At 35.4% G+C, this 16290-nt stretch overlaps 2 protein-coding genes and 1 long non-coding RNA gene across 6 annotated transcripts in view; 1 reads left to right on the top strand and 2 right to left on the bottom strand.

Moving 5' to 3' along the window:
- Nucleotides 1–16290, bottom strand: part of LOC126737543 (organic cation transporter protein-like) — a 54621-nt gene that overhangs the window by 20652 nt on the left and 17679 nt on the right. For all 4 annotated transcript variants that reach the window (XM_050442841.1, XM_050445029.1, XM_050444293.1 and 1 more), the window contains exon 2: nt 15510–15663. In XM_050442841.1, coding sequence (XP_050298798.1) covers nt 15510–15652 — 143 coding nt within the window. In that variant the 5' untranslated portion in view covers nt 15653–15663. The remainder of the gene's footprint in view (nt 1–15509; nt 15664–16290) is intronic.
- On the top strand, nt 12827–15422 carry LOC126740712 (uncharacterized). Its single transcript, XM_050447195.1, has 5 exons — nt 12827–13033; nt 13088–13384; nt 14849–14928; nt 14984–15118; nt 15216–15422. The coding sequence occupies exons 1-5, from the start codon at nt 12914–12916 to the stop codon at nt 15322–15324; spliced, it is 741 nt and encodes a 246-aa protein (XP_050303152.1). The 5' UTR covers nt 12827–12913; the 3' UTR covers nt 15325–15422.
- Nucleotides 13750–14654, bottom strand: LOC126741506 (uncharacterized). The gene is made up of 2 exons (XR_007662312.1): nt 14343–14654; nt 13750–14074 (listed from the first exon to the last, which is right to left on the bottom strand). It is a non-coding gene; the product is annotated as an uncharacterized LOC126741506 (long non-coding RNA).

Here is a 16290-nt window from a genome sequence, read left to right as displayed (position 1 = left end):
TTGCAAAACTCTCTATTTAAACTAATTAAACTGAGTTATTTTAACCAATCAAAAGACCATAATAATTTTTCAATTGTTTATTTTTTTATATAAGAAATACAAAGATAGTGATTTCTGAGTAGAAATACAAGATTCAAGTCCAGCCAAATAGTAGTATGGAATTAAACCATCGGGGCTAGTAGCTCTAAGTCGTCGATACTACAGTCAGGTTCTACAAAAGGAGTCCGGGGCTTCCCTTTAGGTAATCGCTCTCTTTCAAGAGACAATAGTCAATATTCTCCAGAAAGGTCCAATCAAAAATTACGTTAAAACCACTGGCTGGATTGTTACCAGGATGGCTAGAAAGTATACCCGAGGAGGTTTCATTAATTGTATTTAAGGAGAACTTACATAGGCCTCGTTTATAACAATGTGTGGTCTCAGTTAAGATCCTTTTGAAAATTCATCCAGGAATTTGTATATGTTGTTAGAAGCAGTTAGGTTTTTACCCACTGAACTGCCCAGCAATAAAATTCTTTGCGCACTTTGGTGTAATTTTTTTTTTAAATTTTGTTTTATTACACGACGGGAAATGCATTTACGCATGAACTGGGATGCACAAGGCACTCCAGGACAGTGTGGGGCTCGGTGAAGACACTACCCACTAAACCCCTCCGTGTTCTTTCCCGACCGCGTCTGCCCGAATACTCGCTTCAATATCTGACAGTTGCCGGTATGATATTTTTCTTCCTGATTTCCCTACGCAAAAGAGCTCCTTCCTCCCCTTCACCCTTGCCAATCCCAATCCAAGAAATAAAAGGTTTTCCTAACAATTTGATGCTTATTATTGATAGACTCAATAATTTAAAGGTATAATTTAGAACTTAAAGATAATCGTGAGCAGCCTTTGTACTTTATTATGATTAAAAAACCGCAAAAGGGCTCCTTCCTCCCCTTCACCCTTGCTATCCCAAGCCAAGAAAAGAGTAATATAGCGTAATAAAAATATCTGTATGAAAATTGTATTGAATTCGGTAAAAACCTAAAAGTTTATGTATCGATGGTTCTTACTATCTAGACAATAAGACTGCAGGAAAGTGGGTCAGTTACTTGAGAAGATAAATAATGTATATTTTGGGTAGAATTTAATGACAATAGAAAGATTTTAAAAGGATAATGAAAGAATTTGCGAGACAAAGATTATACATAATTTTACAATATAAAAATAAATTTAAAAGACTTATTTATTTGAAACTTTTGAAACAAACATAGGTACCGTCAAATGGGGTTAAGTGAATCAAAATAAGTGTTTTTTTTCGTTTTTCTGCCAAAGTATTAAATTAAAAAATATGTAAAAAATATTGTAGATTCTGGTAAACGTCTTAAAAGATTTTGTTAAAACTTGTAAGCATTTAAGCATGGGAAGTCCTCCATTTTTTTTGATAAAGTCTGATTCACTTTACCCTCCGGTTTGGGGTAAAGTGAATCATGTATTAGAAGTGCTGTAAAATTCACTTTAAACATAATGTGGGTAAAATGAATCAACAAAAAATAAAAAAAGAAGATTTAAACGGAAAAAAACACTTAAAAAAAACAAATTCTTTATTCTAAAGGTAACAAAAGTAAGATTAAGTAACAAAGTCTTATTCTATAACACATTCTATCACAGAATATTAAGGCTTTATAAAAACAACAAACTTAGGAACTTTTCTTTAAACAAAAATGGCACTCTTGGTAAAAAAAACTTAAGTCTACATACAAAACATAGGAAAATTAACAAAAAAGAAATTACTCCAACTTTTTAAATTCGTCGTTGTCTAAGTTAAAAACAAATTTACCCCTCTTGAAAGACTTTTGACGCAGTTTTCTAATAATTTGGTCTTGGCTTATTAGGCAAAGGTCCTGTATTTCTGGATAAACAAAATACCCCTTTTCCGAGTTTCCCTTTTTTCTCATGGCATTTATAGTAAATTCTTTTTTCTTTGAACAATTCTCGATTTTGCCAACAAACAATCGATCTCGTTTCTCGGTTGGAAACTTTGCAATAATAAACTCCCCAATCCTTGGCTCCATGGATAAGTCTGTGTCGATCATGTAAGTATCATCATTCGATGTCGACGGATTCGGATCAAACTCGTCAAAGTTTTCAACAATATTTTCGAAATCACTTAGGGAAAATTCTTTATCTAACTCTCGATCTAACTCATCATGCGATATTTCCAGGGCTCTTCTTTCGTTTTTTTTCATGTTTTTTTTAGATGATTTTTTTTGTGGGTGTTTTATCTATTATCGTTGATAATAAACGTTGACTTGACACACTTTTGCCAGCCTCGATAATAATTTTTTTTCCTCTCTTTGTTGATTGATTCGGGGTAGTTTTTAAATTTTTTAGGTGACTGATTATTGTGTTACTCCAGGCCTGATCATTATTCTCACCATTTTCATCGATGTGTAAATTTCGTGGAATTTTATTTAAAACTTTGTTGGGATCGAGCGGAAAAATTCCACATGCCTTAAAACCAGCAATGCAATTTTCTTTCGACTTTATGCCAACCTTTTCCACACTCTGTCTCAGCAGCCTTGAAAACTCCGTTTTAGGAATGACTCCACGGTGTTTTAGTTTCCATTGTTCCAAGGTGGATCTCCATGCAGCTTTTAAAGGCCTAAAATACGCGACATCGAGCGGTTGAAGCAAATGAGTTGAATTGGGAGGGAGTAAGACAAAATCAATTTCATTATTCTCACATTGCTGTACGACATTAGTGGTAATGTGGCAATTTAAGTTATCGCCTATTAAAATTTTTACGCTCAGCAAGCTTTCGAAAATAAGGCATGACAATTGTCTTAAACCAGTCCTCAAATATATCAGAGTGAAACCATCCACTCATGCTTCTTGTGGGGGCCAGCTAAAACTACCCGTCTTAGCTGCTTTACCCACTTAAAATACTCGGATACAGGGCAAATGATAAACTACGAATTCCTCGAACTCAGAACGTAATTTATTCATACTTGAGTTATAAATGATAAAGAAAACAAATAGACACTTCTTACACAGTTATTGGGAGTATTTAACAAACATTAAACTTAAAATTTACATCAGTAACCGCACGATTACAGAGGGCCAAAACACGGCGGCCGCGCGACGTTACTTAATCGTTACCGAATCGATGACAATAGACGACTAACTTATTGTCCGGGGAGCGGGGAAATAACAGCGCGTAATTATAAATAGATTGACAGATGAGCGCTGTTGCCACTACACTTAAACTAAATATGAAATTAAGGGAAAATAATACTGTCCCGAACATTCTCCCACCTGAGAAATATTTTCACATAAAGATTTCTCACAACTCAGGAGAGACAGTCAGCAATAAACTATTATTATACTACAGTCTACTTACAGTCAGTCAACAAAATCACAAATACCTCGCAGGTATTTTGCTGACACGTCCACACCGAGTCACTTTCACTGCCTCAGCCGACCTGTTCAACACATCCTCGGTTCTTCCACTCGCCTCCTCACTGTCTTGGAACGCTTCTGGTGTAGTGGATTCAGGACCAGGAGTTGCTTCCACATCTCGCTCCATAGTAATACACTCCAGCGGGTAAAGTCGTTGCAGGGGTCTCAACAATTCACCTCTGGGAGTTTCTAACCGCACTAAACGCACTTGACCATCTTTACCCGATAAAAGTTCACTAACCTTACCCATTGGCCAGTCCGTTCTCTTAGAATTGTCATTACCGATTAGCACTACATCTCCGATCCGGACTGGACTGCACTTTGCGTTTTTGGATAGTAACTTCAATTGTCCCATATATTCGGTGCGAAATCGCGCGCGTAAATCATCTCGCAAACGTTGGATATGCCTTGCTTTGCGACACAAGGAAGCGCGGTCAACAGAATCACAGTCAGGTAAACCCCAGTCGGTTTGTTCGCGCAAAAACAAAGATGGAGTAAGAGGAGCCAAGTCCGTGGAATCCTCGGAACAATATGTTAACGGTCGAGCATTGACAACAGCTTCACAGTCACAAACCAAGGTTAACAATTGTTCAAAGTCCAAACACGCGTGACCCAACATTTTCCGTAATAGCTGTTTAAGAACTCCTATCAACCGTTCCCAAAACCCACCCCACCACGCCGCTGTCGGGGGGTTAAACTTCCAAACGATACGTTGCACACTGGTATCGCGTAAAATCGAGTCCCAATCAAGAGCCGATAAAGCGTTTTCCGCACCAACGAAATTAGTCCCGTTGTCGCTATAAATCTTTTTAGGTCTACCGCGCCGAGCTACAAAACGACGAAACACTTGCAAAAACCCCGCGGTCAAAAGCGACGTGCATAACTCCAAATGAACCGCGCGGTACACCGCACATGTGAAAAGACACAACCACGCTTTTTGTCCAGTTCTCAGGAATAACGGGCCAGCAAAATCCACGCCGGTGATCTCAAATGGAACTGCCAAACGCACTCGATCCAGAGGTAACGGTGGTGATTGAACAACCAAGGGTTTTCCATGCTGTCGTTTGCACACTACACATCTGGATATGACACTTCGAATACTACGTCTTCCTCCCATAATCCAATATTTTTCTCGTAAGAGACTCAGTAGACCTTGGGTTCTAACATGGCAAGACTTCGTATGCTCGAACCAAATCAAACTCTGTACTAAAGGATGCTTGGCAGGCAAAATAACGGGAAATCGGAAATATTCAGTATCTTCCCTGTTAGACACTCTTGATTTCAATCTAAGCACTCCCTTTTCATCATAAAATGGTTGAAGATTGCTGATATTTTTATCATCCTCTCCCGAAAAACACTCTTGCTGGATCAATTTAAATGCCAAGGTCTCGGCAGCCGTAAATTCTTCAGCACTTAACTCACCGCTTTTCTTATTATCTGAATGCGTGATGTTATAACAAAACCGGAGAATCCAACCAAGCATCCGTATTGTCTTGTGATAATTCGAAAAGTAGGATAAATTCCATTCACTCTGGATATTTAAATCAGCAAGGGCTAATACCAGCTGTTTTCGTCGCTCCTGTAAAATCTCCTCTTCATTGTAGTTTGGGTTTTCCAAAGGCCATTGGTCTGGTTCCTGATAGAGCCACGTAGGTCCCTCCCACCATTTAGCTTCAAATAATTGCTTTGGAAAACAACCCCGGGAAGGCAGATCTGCGGGATTACAAGCCCCTGGTATATGTCTCCAATGTTCCGCTATGGTTAGCTTTCGGATCTCCATAACCCTATTCCAGACGAATGTTCCCCATTGATCTTTTCTTTGTATCCACGATATTACCGTAGATGAATCGCTCCAAAAATAACAATGTGCGGTAGTATTGAGATTTTCTCTGACATTCTTAAAAAGTCTTGCACCTATTACTGCGGCCAAAAGCTCAAGCCTTGGTATCGTCATTTTCTTTAGTGGTGATACCCTAGCTTTACTTGCTAACAGAAAAACATTGACTTTTTGGTGCACAACCACTCTCAAAAAAATTGCACATGCATAAGAATCCTTGCTAGCGTCACAAAAGGTATGTATGCTGACATCTTGTATATTGCTCCCACCAGTCAAAGTCCATCTTGCAATTCGTATTTGCATCAGATATGGTAGTTCTCGCACCCAGCGTTTAAAAACTTGTGCATACTCCTCATCCACTGTTTCATCCCAAGTCAGTTGCTTTACCCACAGTTTCTGCAATAATAATTTGGGAAGCAATACTGCTGCTGACGTAAATCCTATGGGATCAAACACTTTCTGAGTTAACGATAGAATTTCTCTCTTAGTGACCACTAAATTGTCAACATCAATTTCCAAAAAACCTGGATTAAGAGTTAGAACATCTTGGTCGGGATGCCAAATTAAACCAAGTACAGGGCAGGGAACAGATTCTTTTTCTAAATTACCAATTCTCGTGTGCTCCCACCCTCTCAATTCGAATTGTCCTTCTGCCATGATTGCCACAGACTCGCGAATAAAGATAGCTAAAGTGTCACCATCTGGCACACTTGTGACACAATTGTCCACATAAAAGCTGTGCCGTAATCTCTCAACAGTGTCTCGTGAATAAGAACTGCTTCTGTCACCTTTTCTGAGGAATTGCTCAAGATGATACTCTAATGTCACACCTAATAAAAAAGGACTGCTATTCACTCCAAATACAACTCTCCTGAATCTAAAAACAACCTCATTGTGCTGATCATCTTCCCACAGGAACCTTAAAAAATCACGATCATTTTCATGCACGCTGATTTGCAGGAAAGCTTTGCGGATGTCCGCTATAACTCCTAGTTTATATTCTCGAAATCTTAAAAGCAGCGACGGTATCAACTCCACAAGATTCAAACCCTTTTCTAGACAATTGTTAAGTGACGGTTTGTTCTTCTCATGCGCAGATGCATCAAATACCGGTCGCAACTTTGTGGTCATACTGCTGTCTTTGATTACTACCCGGTGCGGAAGGTAATGACCTTTATTAACGTGCACTTCCGGGTTAATCCGTTCGATAATTTTCTCTGCTTCCCACTCTTTAAACACTTGGTCACACTGTTGAAAAAGTCCATCTCGTCTCAGTTTGGTAATATTGGACTTCAATCTCTTTTGAGCCAGACAGTAATTAGAAGGGAGGGGAGGGTGTCCATCAACCCACGGTAATCTAACCTCATATCGCCCTTCATCGTTGATGCGAATTGTTTCAAGAAATAGCTCCTTAGCTGCCATCGCCATTTCTTCTTTAGTTCTCTGCTCCGTTGGCTCCTTAATACCCAGAGTATCCAGTTCCCAAAGTTGTTCTATAGAGGCATCCTTCACAAAGAGATTTAGAGTTGTCATAGCAGCACTTATATTTCTCTTTCCATTAGTTACAACCTTTCCTATGACAGTCCATCCCAACCTAGTCTCAATCGCCATCAGACTACAAGACAAAGACTTTTGATTTCCCGTATACAAAATACCAGCTACATCTGCTCCTAACAATAGCTCTATGGGCCCGGCATCTTGGGAATCGGAAAGTTGAATACCTAGGTCTGCCAGTTCATCTGACCATTGACCACTAAATATTGGAGGTATATTACTACATATAATAGGCTGATCCAGAGCCTCCATAGAAAACACAAAGTTTTCACCACTTAATGTAATATCATAGCATTGATGGTCATAACCTGCCTCTCTACCTCCAAATAAACAATGAATCACCTTTTCAGAGCGCTTGGATTTATATTCGAGTTGAGCAGCTGTTGACTTCAAAATATAACTCCTCTGGGAACCACTATCCACTAACGCCCTCACTGTCTTGTACCCATTTAAACCTTTTAGTTGGACTCGAAGGGTTTGCAAAAATACATAAGTGTTAGTGTAATTCGCCAACGTCTGATCACGTACAACAGTTCTCTCTTCTCGAACGTCACTGCTTTGACCACCATTATAGCATTTTTCCTGTTTGGAAGCGACTTGATTGACTGACAGACTAGGACACATCAAAACAAGGTGGGATTTTTCACAAACAACACAATTGAAACGCCCTCTACACCTTCGAGATTGATGACCCACTTTCAAGCAACGGAAGCAAGCTTTCTTACTGGACAAAATATTTTTCTTTTCCTCTAGTGACATTTTATTGGCTTTGAAGCAAGAGGCACTTTCATGAGATCCGCCACAAAAAATACAACTGGCAGCATCGCAATTTACAAGACCCGCGGCAGTGGAAACTATGTCACCTCTAACAGACTTTCTTTTCTTAAAATTATCGTCATTAGAACACAATCTGACACCTGACATACGTTCCGTCAAACCAAAACCGTCTGCGGCCAAACTAATCCTCTGTTCATTCTCCACCTCACTACTGAGGAATTTCATTAGACCTTTTAACCTCAACTCTAACACAGAACCACCAGGATCATCAGGGACATCACTTGGAACACTGGTTACTGAAAAGGGTGAACGCTGCCAAACTCGAAGCAACTCTGGAGGTAAACATGACTCAATCAACGGAAAAAGTAAAGCTGAACAACTTTCCGTTGTAATACCCAAAGTCTCGAGTGCCCGCAATTGTGTCTCAATTTTATCATGGAGCATAGTAATATCCACCTTTTGTTTTCCAGTAGCGCTACCCAAAATTAATTTAAGAAGTTCCCTGATATAGACCTCAATCTGCATGTCTTTATTGCCGAACCTACTTTGCATACAATCAATAATTTTGACATAATTCTCGCTTACAACTGGAAAACTTTCAACAAGCTGTCTTGCTCGACTTCCTGGGATTGTCGTCTGCCACAAATACTCGATTTTGTCATGGTCATCAATGTCAGAGTCACTATGGATTTTCTGGAACTGGCTCCAGAAAGACAACCACCCCTGAACACTACCATCATAAGGTTTTAACTCGATGCGAGGTAATTTAAATTTTCGCTTACCTTGACTTTCTCCTGTCATCGAATTTACACTAGGCACAATACGGGTACTAGACTCTAAATCGGCATCCACGAAAAGTTTTTCACACCTTAGGTTCAGTTCACAAAACCGTTTGATATACATATCACAACTGTCCACCTCGGTAGAAAGTTCATCTTCCGATGCGTCCTCCAATAAACTCTTAAAAATCGCACTATCCCGCACTTTCAAATCTTCTGCTTTTGGTTTTAAAGTCTCCCATAAAACACGAATAGCCTCATTATTTTCCTCCGAACGGGGGCCATCTAACAAATTCGCGAGTTCATTGGCTGTTCTCGTGAAAGATCCACGGTAAACTTTTCGAGCCTTTTTCTGAGCTTCTAGTTCCTGATCCATGGTAACTAGTCAAAACCACGTCCCACACGATATGTGATTAACCAAAAAATAATACTTCCCAATATACAGAATCTTGATTCAAAATCCAAACGAACTTATCCGTACTCTTAACTGTGAAAACTCAAGCGTCGATTTGCCACTGTAAGCCGAGGTCCTGTCACGGTCGCCAAAATGTGGGGGCCAGCTAAAACTACCCGTCTTAGCTGCTTTACCCACTTAAAATACTCGGATACAGGGCAAATGATAAACTACGAATTCCTCGAACTCAGAACGTAATTTATTCATACTTGAGTTATAAATGATAAAGAAAACAAATAGACACTTCTTACACAGTTATTGGGAGTATTTAACAAACATTAAACTTAAAATTTACATCAGTAACCGCACGATTACAGAGGGCCAAAACACGGCGGCCGCGCGACGTTACTTAATCGTTACCGAATCGATGACAATAGACGACTAACTTATTGTCCGGGGAGCGGGGAAATAACAGCGCGTAATTATAAATAGATTGACAGATGAGCGCTGTTGCCACTACACTTAAACTAAATATGAAATTAAGGGAAAATAATACTGTCCCGAACACTTCTGTTATATCTTGCTCCTTCAATTCCTCCCTCTGTCCAACCATCATAGGAATGTTTTGCCTTGTATACCGTATATGGAGGCAGTAATGTTCCATCAGCGGCTATTGCAAACATCACAGTTGTGCTGGTCTTTGAGGAGTCTATTAACCTATGGGCATGCTTTGCACCTCTTTTTGTAATTACTTTAGCCGACCCGGGATCATCCACAAAATTGGTCTCGTCGTAATTGATAATATTTTGAGCAGGGACGTCTTTCAACGTGACCTGCAAGTTTTCAAAATATTTTTGAATAACCTCGCGGGTTAATGCACCTCTAACGCGTTTTGTATTTTCAGCCAACTTAACGGTAAGGTCTTTATTTCTGCTCATAAAACTTTTGAACCAGTCCATCCCTGGCATACTTTCTTTAAATCTGGAATCCCTTACTCCTAGTCTATTTAGATATTGTTGCACAATTGCTCTAACATCTGTACTTTTTAATGGGAATCCCCAGTCGGCGCAAATTTTGATTGTCTCCTTTAGTCTTAGCTCTTGCTCACCATTTAGTACAGGCTGTCGACCATATTTTAAAGAATGTTTGCCATTATATCTTCTTTGAATGGTACTGAAAGGTACACCAAATCTTTCAGATGCTTGTCTCATGGACATATCACCTCGTCTAACCGCTGCCACTGCTCGACGAACATATTCTTGATCGTAGTTACATTTTCCCTGCGGCCCCAATTTTTTTTTTTGTAAATTCTCGGCATGCTAAAAAGACCAAAACTAATAAAAAAATATTTCTTATATAAAAAATTATTTAAAAAAAAAGTTCTAAAAAATTTAATCATAAATTTACAGCGACACTTAAATGATTCATTTTACCCATTAAAGTTACCATCTTAGAAAAAAAAAATGCTAAAATTCAACAAAAAAAAAATTTACCAAAAATTAAGCACAAATTTGTTTATTAATGTCTAATAAACACATTAATTACATTCAAGTAAATAAATATTAATATTGATCACTTCCGCAACCAATCGTTTCCAAAGTTTTGTAAAATACAAAAAAATCGTTTAACCGGAACATGTAGTTATGGTACTCACGTGTATTTTTTTGAGCAGCGAAACACACCCTACCAGATACAAAGACATACTAACGAGGTCATCTCGATGCAATAATGTCACTATATGGGGCAGGTCTGCGACGGGATCGACTTTTTTGCGGAAATACCCGATTAATTCATTTTACCCACTATGATTCACTTAACCCCGTTTGACGGTATATGATTGTTTATATATTCATAAAATCGGTACAAAGAGGACAATTGTAAGTTATAGCTTCGAAATCATTTTCGATGTATTCCTCTCCGAGGCACTGAGTCATGTACCATCGCTTACAAACATCACATTCAATCCAATTAGCAGTTATTAATAATTGAGTCTCTCCGCAAATAACACATCTTTGAGACATATCTTTGAAATTATTTTCCAAAAATAATTTCAAAGCATAGCGCTGATCTTCTGGCTCGGAACACACAAATAAATTATCGTCTTTCCCCTTAAATAATTTCTCAGCCCAAAGCAAAATATATACCCCACAATTAAAACTGTCCCTTTGCTTCGGGTGCTCGTAAACCTTTATCTTCCATTTGGATTTGTTTAAAGAATACTGTTTAGAGAATTTTAAAAAATAATCTTTTGTTTCAGATACTGAACTACCGAAAGGATTTAAAAAAGAAAACTCCCGTTTTTTTAAATTTATGAAAACCAAACACCAATGGCAGTTATTTTGCAAATATGCATATAAATATGAGTTAGGTGCAGATAAATTTAAATCCGGTGTGCAATTTTCATTAAATAAGCTGCAACCTTCAAAAGAACTTATATAAGTTACTATTGACGTTTTACTAAATAGAAACAAAACTATCTCAATCAAAAAATTTGAAAGCCATTTTCTATCATCTAAAGTTTGAAAATTTTGAATGGTTTCGCCCCCGTATAGAATCCCACCACGTATTTTTTTTAATGTTGAATTTTTTTTATAGTAATTTATATCTTTAATTAAGCCATTAGGATAGGTTCCACTTCTTAACGTGATATTTTTCAGAAAATGATTATTTGGTCCGAAATAAATTGGATCTCTTGATTTTTGTTTTTTTCCCCACTTTTCCTGATGCAACATGCCTTAATTTGGATCTTGTTTATTTTTTAAAATTTTTCCAGTACAGCGAACTTTTTCAATGTCAAATATAATTTGTTTACGCAAACCTAAGGTCATTTCTCTTGTAATACGTAAAAATCTACTACATTTTAGCCGTTTTCCTGGCAATGTATTATGCTTTAATTGTTTGAAATGTCCTTCGACAGGTGCATTGCTATACTTTTTTAACTCTGTCTTCAGAGATAATATCGGACCACATGGGTAAGTAGGGTAAGTATCTTTTTAAAACAAGTGTAGCAATCTCTGGGTGAAAAAATTTGTTATTCATATTTTTAACATTTTTGGGCATATTAAGAATAAAAATTTTTTTGAAATGTTGATAAAATAATGATTGTTCATATAAGGTATTATTATAGACATAATCATTTTCGTTTAAAACATCTGTGGATAGACTTTTACTCAGACTTTCAGATTCAGAGATATTCTTTTTACCCCAATTTTTAATTTTTCTTTTCTCTAAATGTTCGGTAATTAAAGGCGAAGAACATATTTCAATTAATGTTAAAAACCAATTTTCCACAGATGATATTGTTGTAAGTATAAAAACTTCTGATATTAGAGACTTATAAAAAAATTTAAGTTCCTTATTATCACCACAAGAAGAATTGATATCATTAACAATAATTTTTAAGTTAAGTTGGAAGTTATAGTCGTTTATATTTTTCTACATCTAACATTTCAATAATTTTTTACCAAAAAACCTTCGTTTGTAGAAATTTGCAACCATGTCAAATCGATTTAGATATTTATTAGTAATTACATTAAAAAGTTTTATTCGAATCCTTTGGGAGTTTTGGGAGTTATAATCGTTTATATTTTTCTACATCTAACATTTTAATAATTTTTTACCAAAAAACTTTCGTTTGTAGAGGTTTGCAACCATCTAAAATCAATTTAGATATTCATTATCTTTTATAAAAAAAAGTTTTATCCAAATCCTTTGGGAATTTTGGAAGTTAGAGCCTTTTTCATTTTTTTACCATTTGACTTTTTAATTAATTTTCACAACAAAACCTTAGTTTGTAGAGGCTTGAGACCACCGTCAGTCGATTTAGGTATTCATTGTTAATATCTGGACAAAAAATTATTAAAATCCCTTGGGAATTTCAGGAGATACGGGCATTATATTGATTAAATAACAGGGAGCGCGGACTATAAATTGGTCGCTGGCAACCGGCATATGCTGCGTTCTCGATTTTGGTTGCTGGATATCGATCGGAAGCTAGCTTCACACACATAGTCATTTCCCAAATCAAATGTCAACAAAAAAATAACCTACAAAACAGCCGTAAACGTAAACATAATATTTTTATTAGAAATTAATTAATCTTATGGTTTTTACTGAGTTACCAAAACCATAACATGTATTATATAATCATACGGCAACAAACCGAAAACGATACCCCACAAGTATCAGAAATTATCAGGAAAGCCTATGCATCAAACATAAAAGACATGTTTATAGGAACTCTATTACATGAAGTAAGAATCATTTATTTACCAAAGCTTAAAATGTAAATGGATAAATAATTTTAGGCCACCCTACAAATAACAATTATATTTATAGCAGTTTTATTCATATTCTTCCAAGTTCATCTAATAAACTGTATTCTAATGGTACCATTGGTAATGGTTGCAATATACATGTTTATATATGCCACAGTTACCATGAAATCTGCCCAAATAATGTATGAAAAAAAACCCTTGACGGCATGGGTGGCTGAATCCTATGAGCCATATTTTCACAATAAAGATCCAAGGTCTTGTTGGTATAAGATCATTAATGAAGCTGAGTTACTTGAGATGAATGAAAAGCCTACAGGTCGAAAAAAGGTATGATTAGGTCTGTTTAAGTGAGTTCTAGAAATGTATATTGCCTACACTCAAGAGGTTACCCACATTATTTAATAAATATTTTCAAGTGCTGTATAAAGTATAGATTTTATGGATTCCATGAGTATAGATCCAATTAATTCTATATTTTACTAAAACACCGCTTTAAAATTTAGAAAATTAGGACATTATTGACATTAGTTTATTTTCATGAAACATAAATTTTTCCTATATTTAAGTAATTTTTAAAAGGTTCATTTTTGCTATTTAGAAATATCATACTCAAAGCATAGTATAACTTAAGTCTTAAGGTTGTCAAAACTGCTGATTTTCTTTAAACAAACTCCACATTTTAAACTAAGACAACTAAAGCAAAATTTTAATAATCCATACAAATATTATAAACATGAAAAATACAATTAAATTACTCTTAATCTTCTACAACTTCCTTAAATTTTTGAAAATAACTTGTGGGTATTCCATCCAGTTTGTTGTCACCTAAGTCCAATAGGTTTCCACTTCTGAGACTATAAAATGCTTGAACATGAACTTTTTGCAAATTATTATCGTTTAACAATAAGGAATCTATATAATAGACTCCACTAAATGTATCCTTGTCAATACTAGTCAAATTGTTCGTTGTTAGATCTATAATTGGTCCTTCTGTGTCAAAGTTTGAATTAAATAGATCTGCAAAAAAATAATCCCCTATATATAAAATTCTATTGTGAGCTAAATTTATTTTTCTTAAGCCGTTTGTTTTATAAAATAGATTAGGGGTCAGTGTGGTGAGCTTATTATAGCTAAGGTCAAGCTCTTCTAGATACGTCAAATTATAAAAAGCATTGTCCCATATCATTTCTATGTCATTTAGCACTAGTGATAATCTTACTAATTCTAAAGAGTGAAAAATGCCACTCTTTATTACTCTTATATTATTATAGTTTATTTTTATAACCTTCAAACTTGATAAATCGTCAAATGCACCTGGATAAATGATGCGCACACCACATTTTTTAATAGTGATATACTGTAGCTTAGGTAACTTCTTGAAGCAACCAGTCTGAAGAAAAGGTATTTTTTGATCTTCAACAGTTATTTCTGTAACTTCATGATGTTCTTGGTTAATTATATCTGGTTGTAGAACAATCTCATCATAGCCTCTGTATACTGTAAAGTTAACATTGCTAAAGCAAGATGGTAAAAGATTACTATTTGTTTGTTTTAAAATTAAAAACAGTATCAAAAGTGTTATGGGGAACATTTTATAATGAAGTGTATATGTCTTGCAAAATATAAATGAGGTTCATGATGTTATCAGTTGTTATGATTTACTTCTGGTAAACAAATTTTGTATTTATTTTAACTGTACTGTGTACAGGATGGACTATATAATTATATTAACCTATAATATTCAACAAAATCATGTCAGTGCTTTATAAGCATTTTAATTTTTCTATGCAGATTATTGGCACTGTAGCAGTCATGAAGCACAATTTGCAGCCTAAATGGGGATGGATATACAGATTGGGAGTTGATAAAAAGTAAAGCTCAAGATTGATATTAAAATATAATGAATTAATTAATGTATTGTATCAGTTACAGGAGAAAAGGTGTAGCATCACATTTATTGAAATTTGTAGAGGATTGGTGTAAAGACAATCAAATTGAGAGAGTTGAACTTGCAATGTCTGAATATAATAGGGGCACTAGGCAGCTCTTTGATGAAGCAGGGTAATTTTTTTTATTAACATTTTATACAAATGTTATTTTTTAACTAAAATCCTGAATTACGTAGAATAATAAAAACTAATATATAAATTATTTTTAGCTTTCAAATTAAACAATTGTACCACAAGAAGCAGTTAGGTGGATTATATTTACTACAAATGTACCATTTAACGTCTGATATTACACAGGCCTTTGGTGCAATTAGCTGATAAATGCAGATATTAATAAGGTTACAAATATTTAACTCAATTAGAGCCTAACAAACTGCCAAATCATTCTAATTTTATGTAATTTGTTATTGTATGAATGAGCAGTTGTAACACTTAAAAAATAGTGAGGTAGGTACGTCATATTTACATATATAGAAAATTGAACATAATTTTCGGTTACTTACCTATACTTTGGCTCGGCTATTAAGAAAACATTCCCCAACTTATGGAAGGCACATAAGATCGCAGGCAAGCAGAGTAAAAAATAAATTCTCCTTTGGTAGCGGCCAAAATCACCCAAGATGGGAATAACGTCGTCATAACTCATTTTTTTTAAATCTGTTTAGAAGAAAATATAAAATTAATTCTGATGTATTAAGAATATTCAGGGCTGCAATAAGAATAAATCGAAAAGAGCACCGGAAGAAGCTAATTTACTTATGAAAAGGTTATTAGAAGTTATCTTGTCATGAACGCAATGTTAAATGTTTACTAGGTATTTAACTTATTGCTTTTATGTAGTGTATATACAGTCAGTCAAAATGAAACTCGTACACCCCTTACATTTTATTTATTTGTTTACAAAAATATATTTTTTACTTACATCAAAAAAAAATAATATATACATTTTATATGATGGCCTTTGAAAGACAAAATAAAAGTAAAAATATATTTTTCACAAAAAGAAGTTTTAAGAAAAATGAGAAAATTAAATTTACATTCGATTTTACAACTCAAAATGAAACTCGTACGCCATTAAAAATATACAGGAAAAAAAACATAAAAAAGAGATTAATATTTTGTTGGTAGTCCTTTATTTTTTATAACATCTGCCAAACGATTGGGCATTGATCGCACCAATTTTTCACAATATTCGGGTGATATTTTAGACCATTCTTCTTGAATCACTACTTTTAATTGCTCTTTGTTTGAAATTTCATGGTTTCTTATAGTAAATTTCAAATG

Source organism: Anthonomus grandis, chromosome 1, assembly GCF_022605725.1.
Source record: "Anthonomus grandis grandis chromosome 1, icAntGran1.3, whole genome shotgun sequence".
NCBI lineage: Eukaryota > Metazoa > Arthropoda > Insecta > Coleoptera > Curculionidae > Anthonomus > Anthonomus grandis.
Note: the sequence above shows the minus strand (reverse complement) of the source record. Positions and strands in the feature narration are given on the sequence as shown.

Excerpts from the sequence above, each read along its gene's own strand:
- LOC126740712 (XM_050447195.1), top strand. The coding sequence starts at position 12,914 with ATGTATTATATAATCATACGGCAACAAACCGAAAACGATACCCCACAA. Across the intron at positions 13,385-14,848 it reads AGCCTACAGGTCGAAAAAAG|ATTATTGGCACTGTAGCAGT; the intron begins GTATGATTAGGT and ends TTTTCTATGCAG. Across the intron at positions 14,929-14,983 it reads AGATTGGGAGTTGATAAAAA|TTACAGGAGAAAAGGTGTAG; the intron begins GTAAAGCTCAAG and ends GTATTGTATCAG.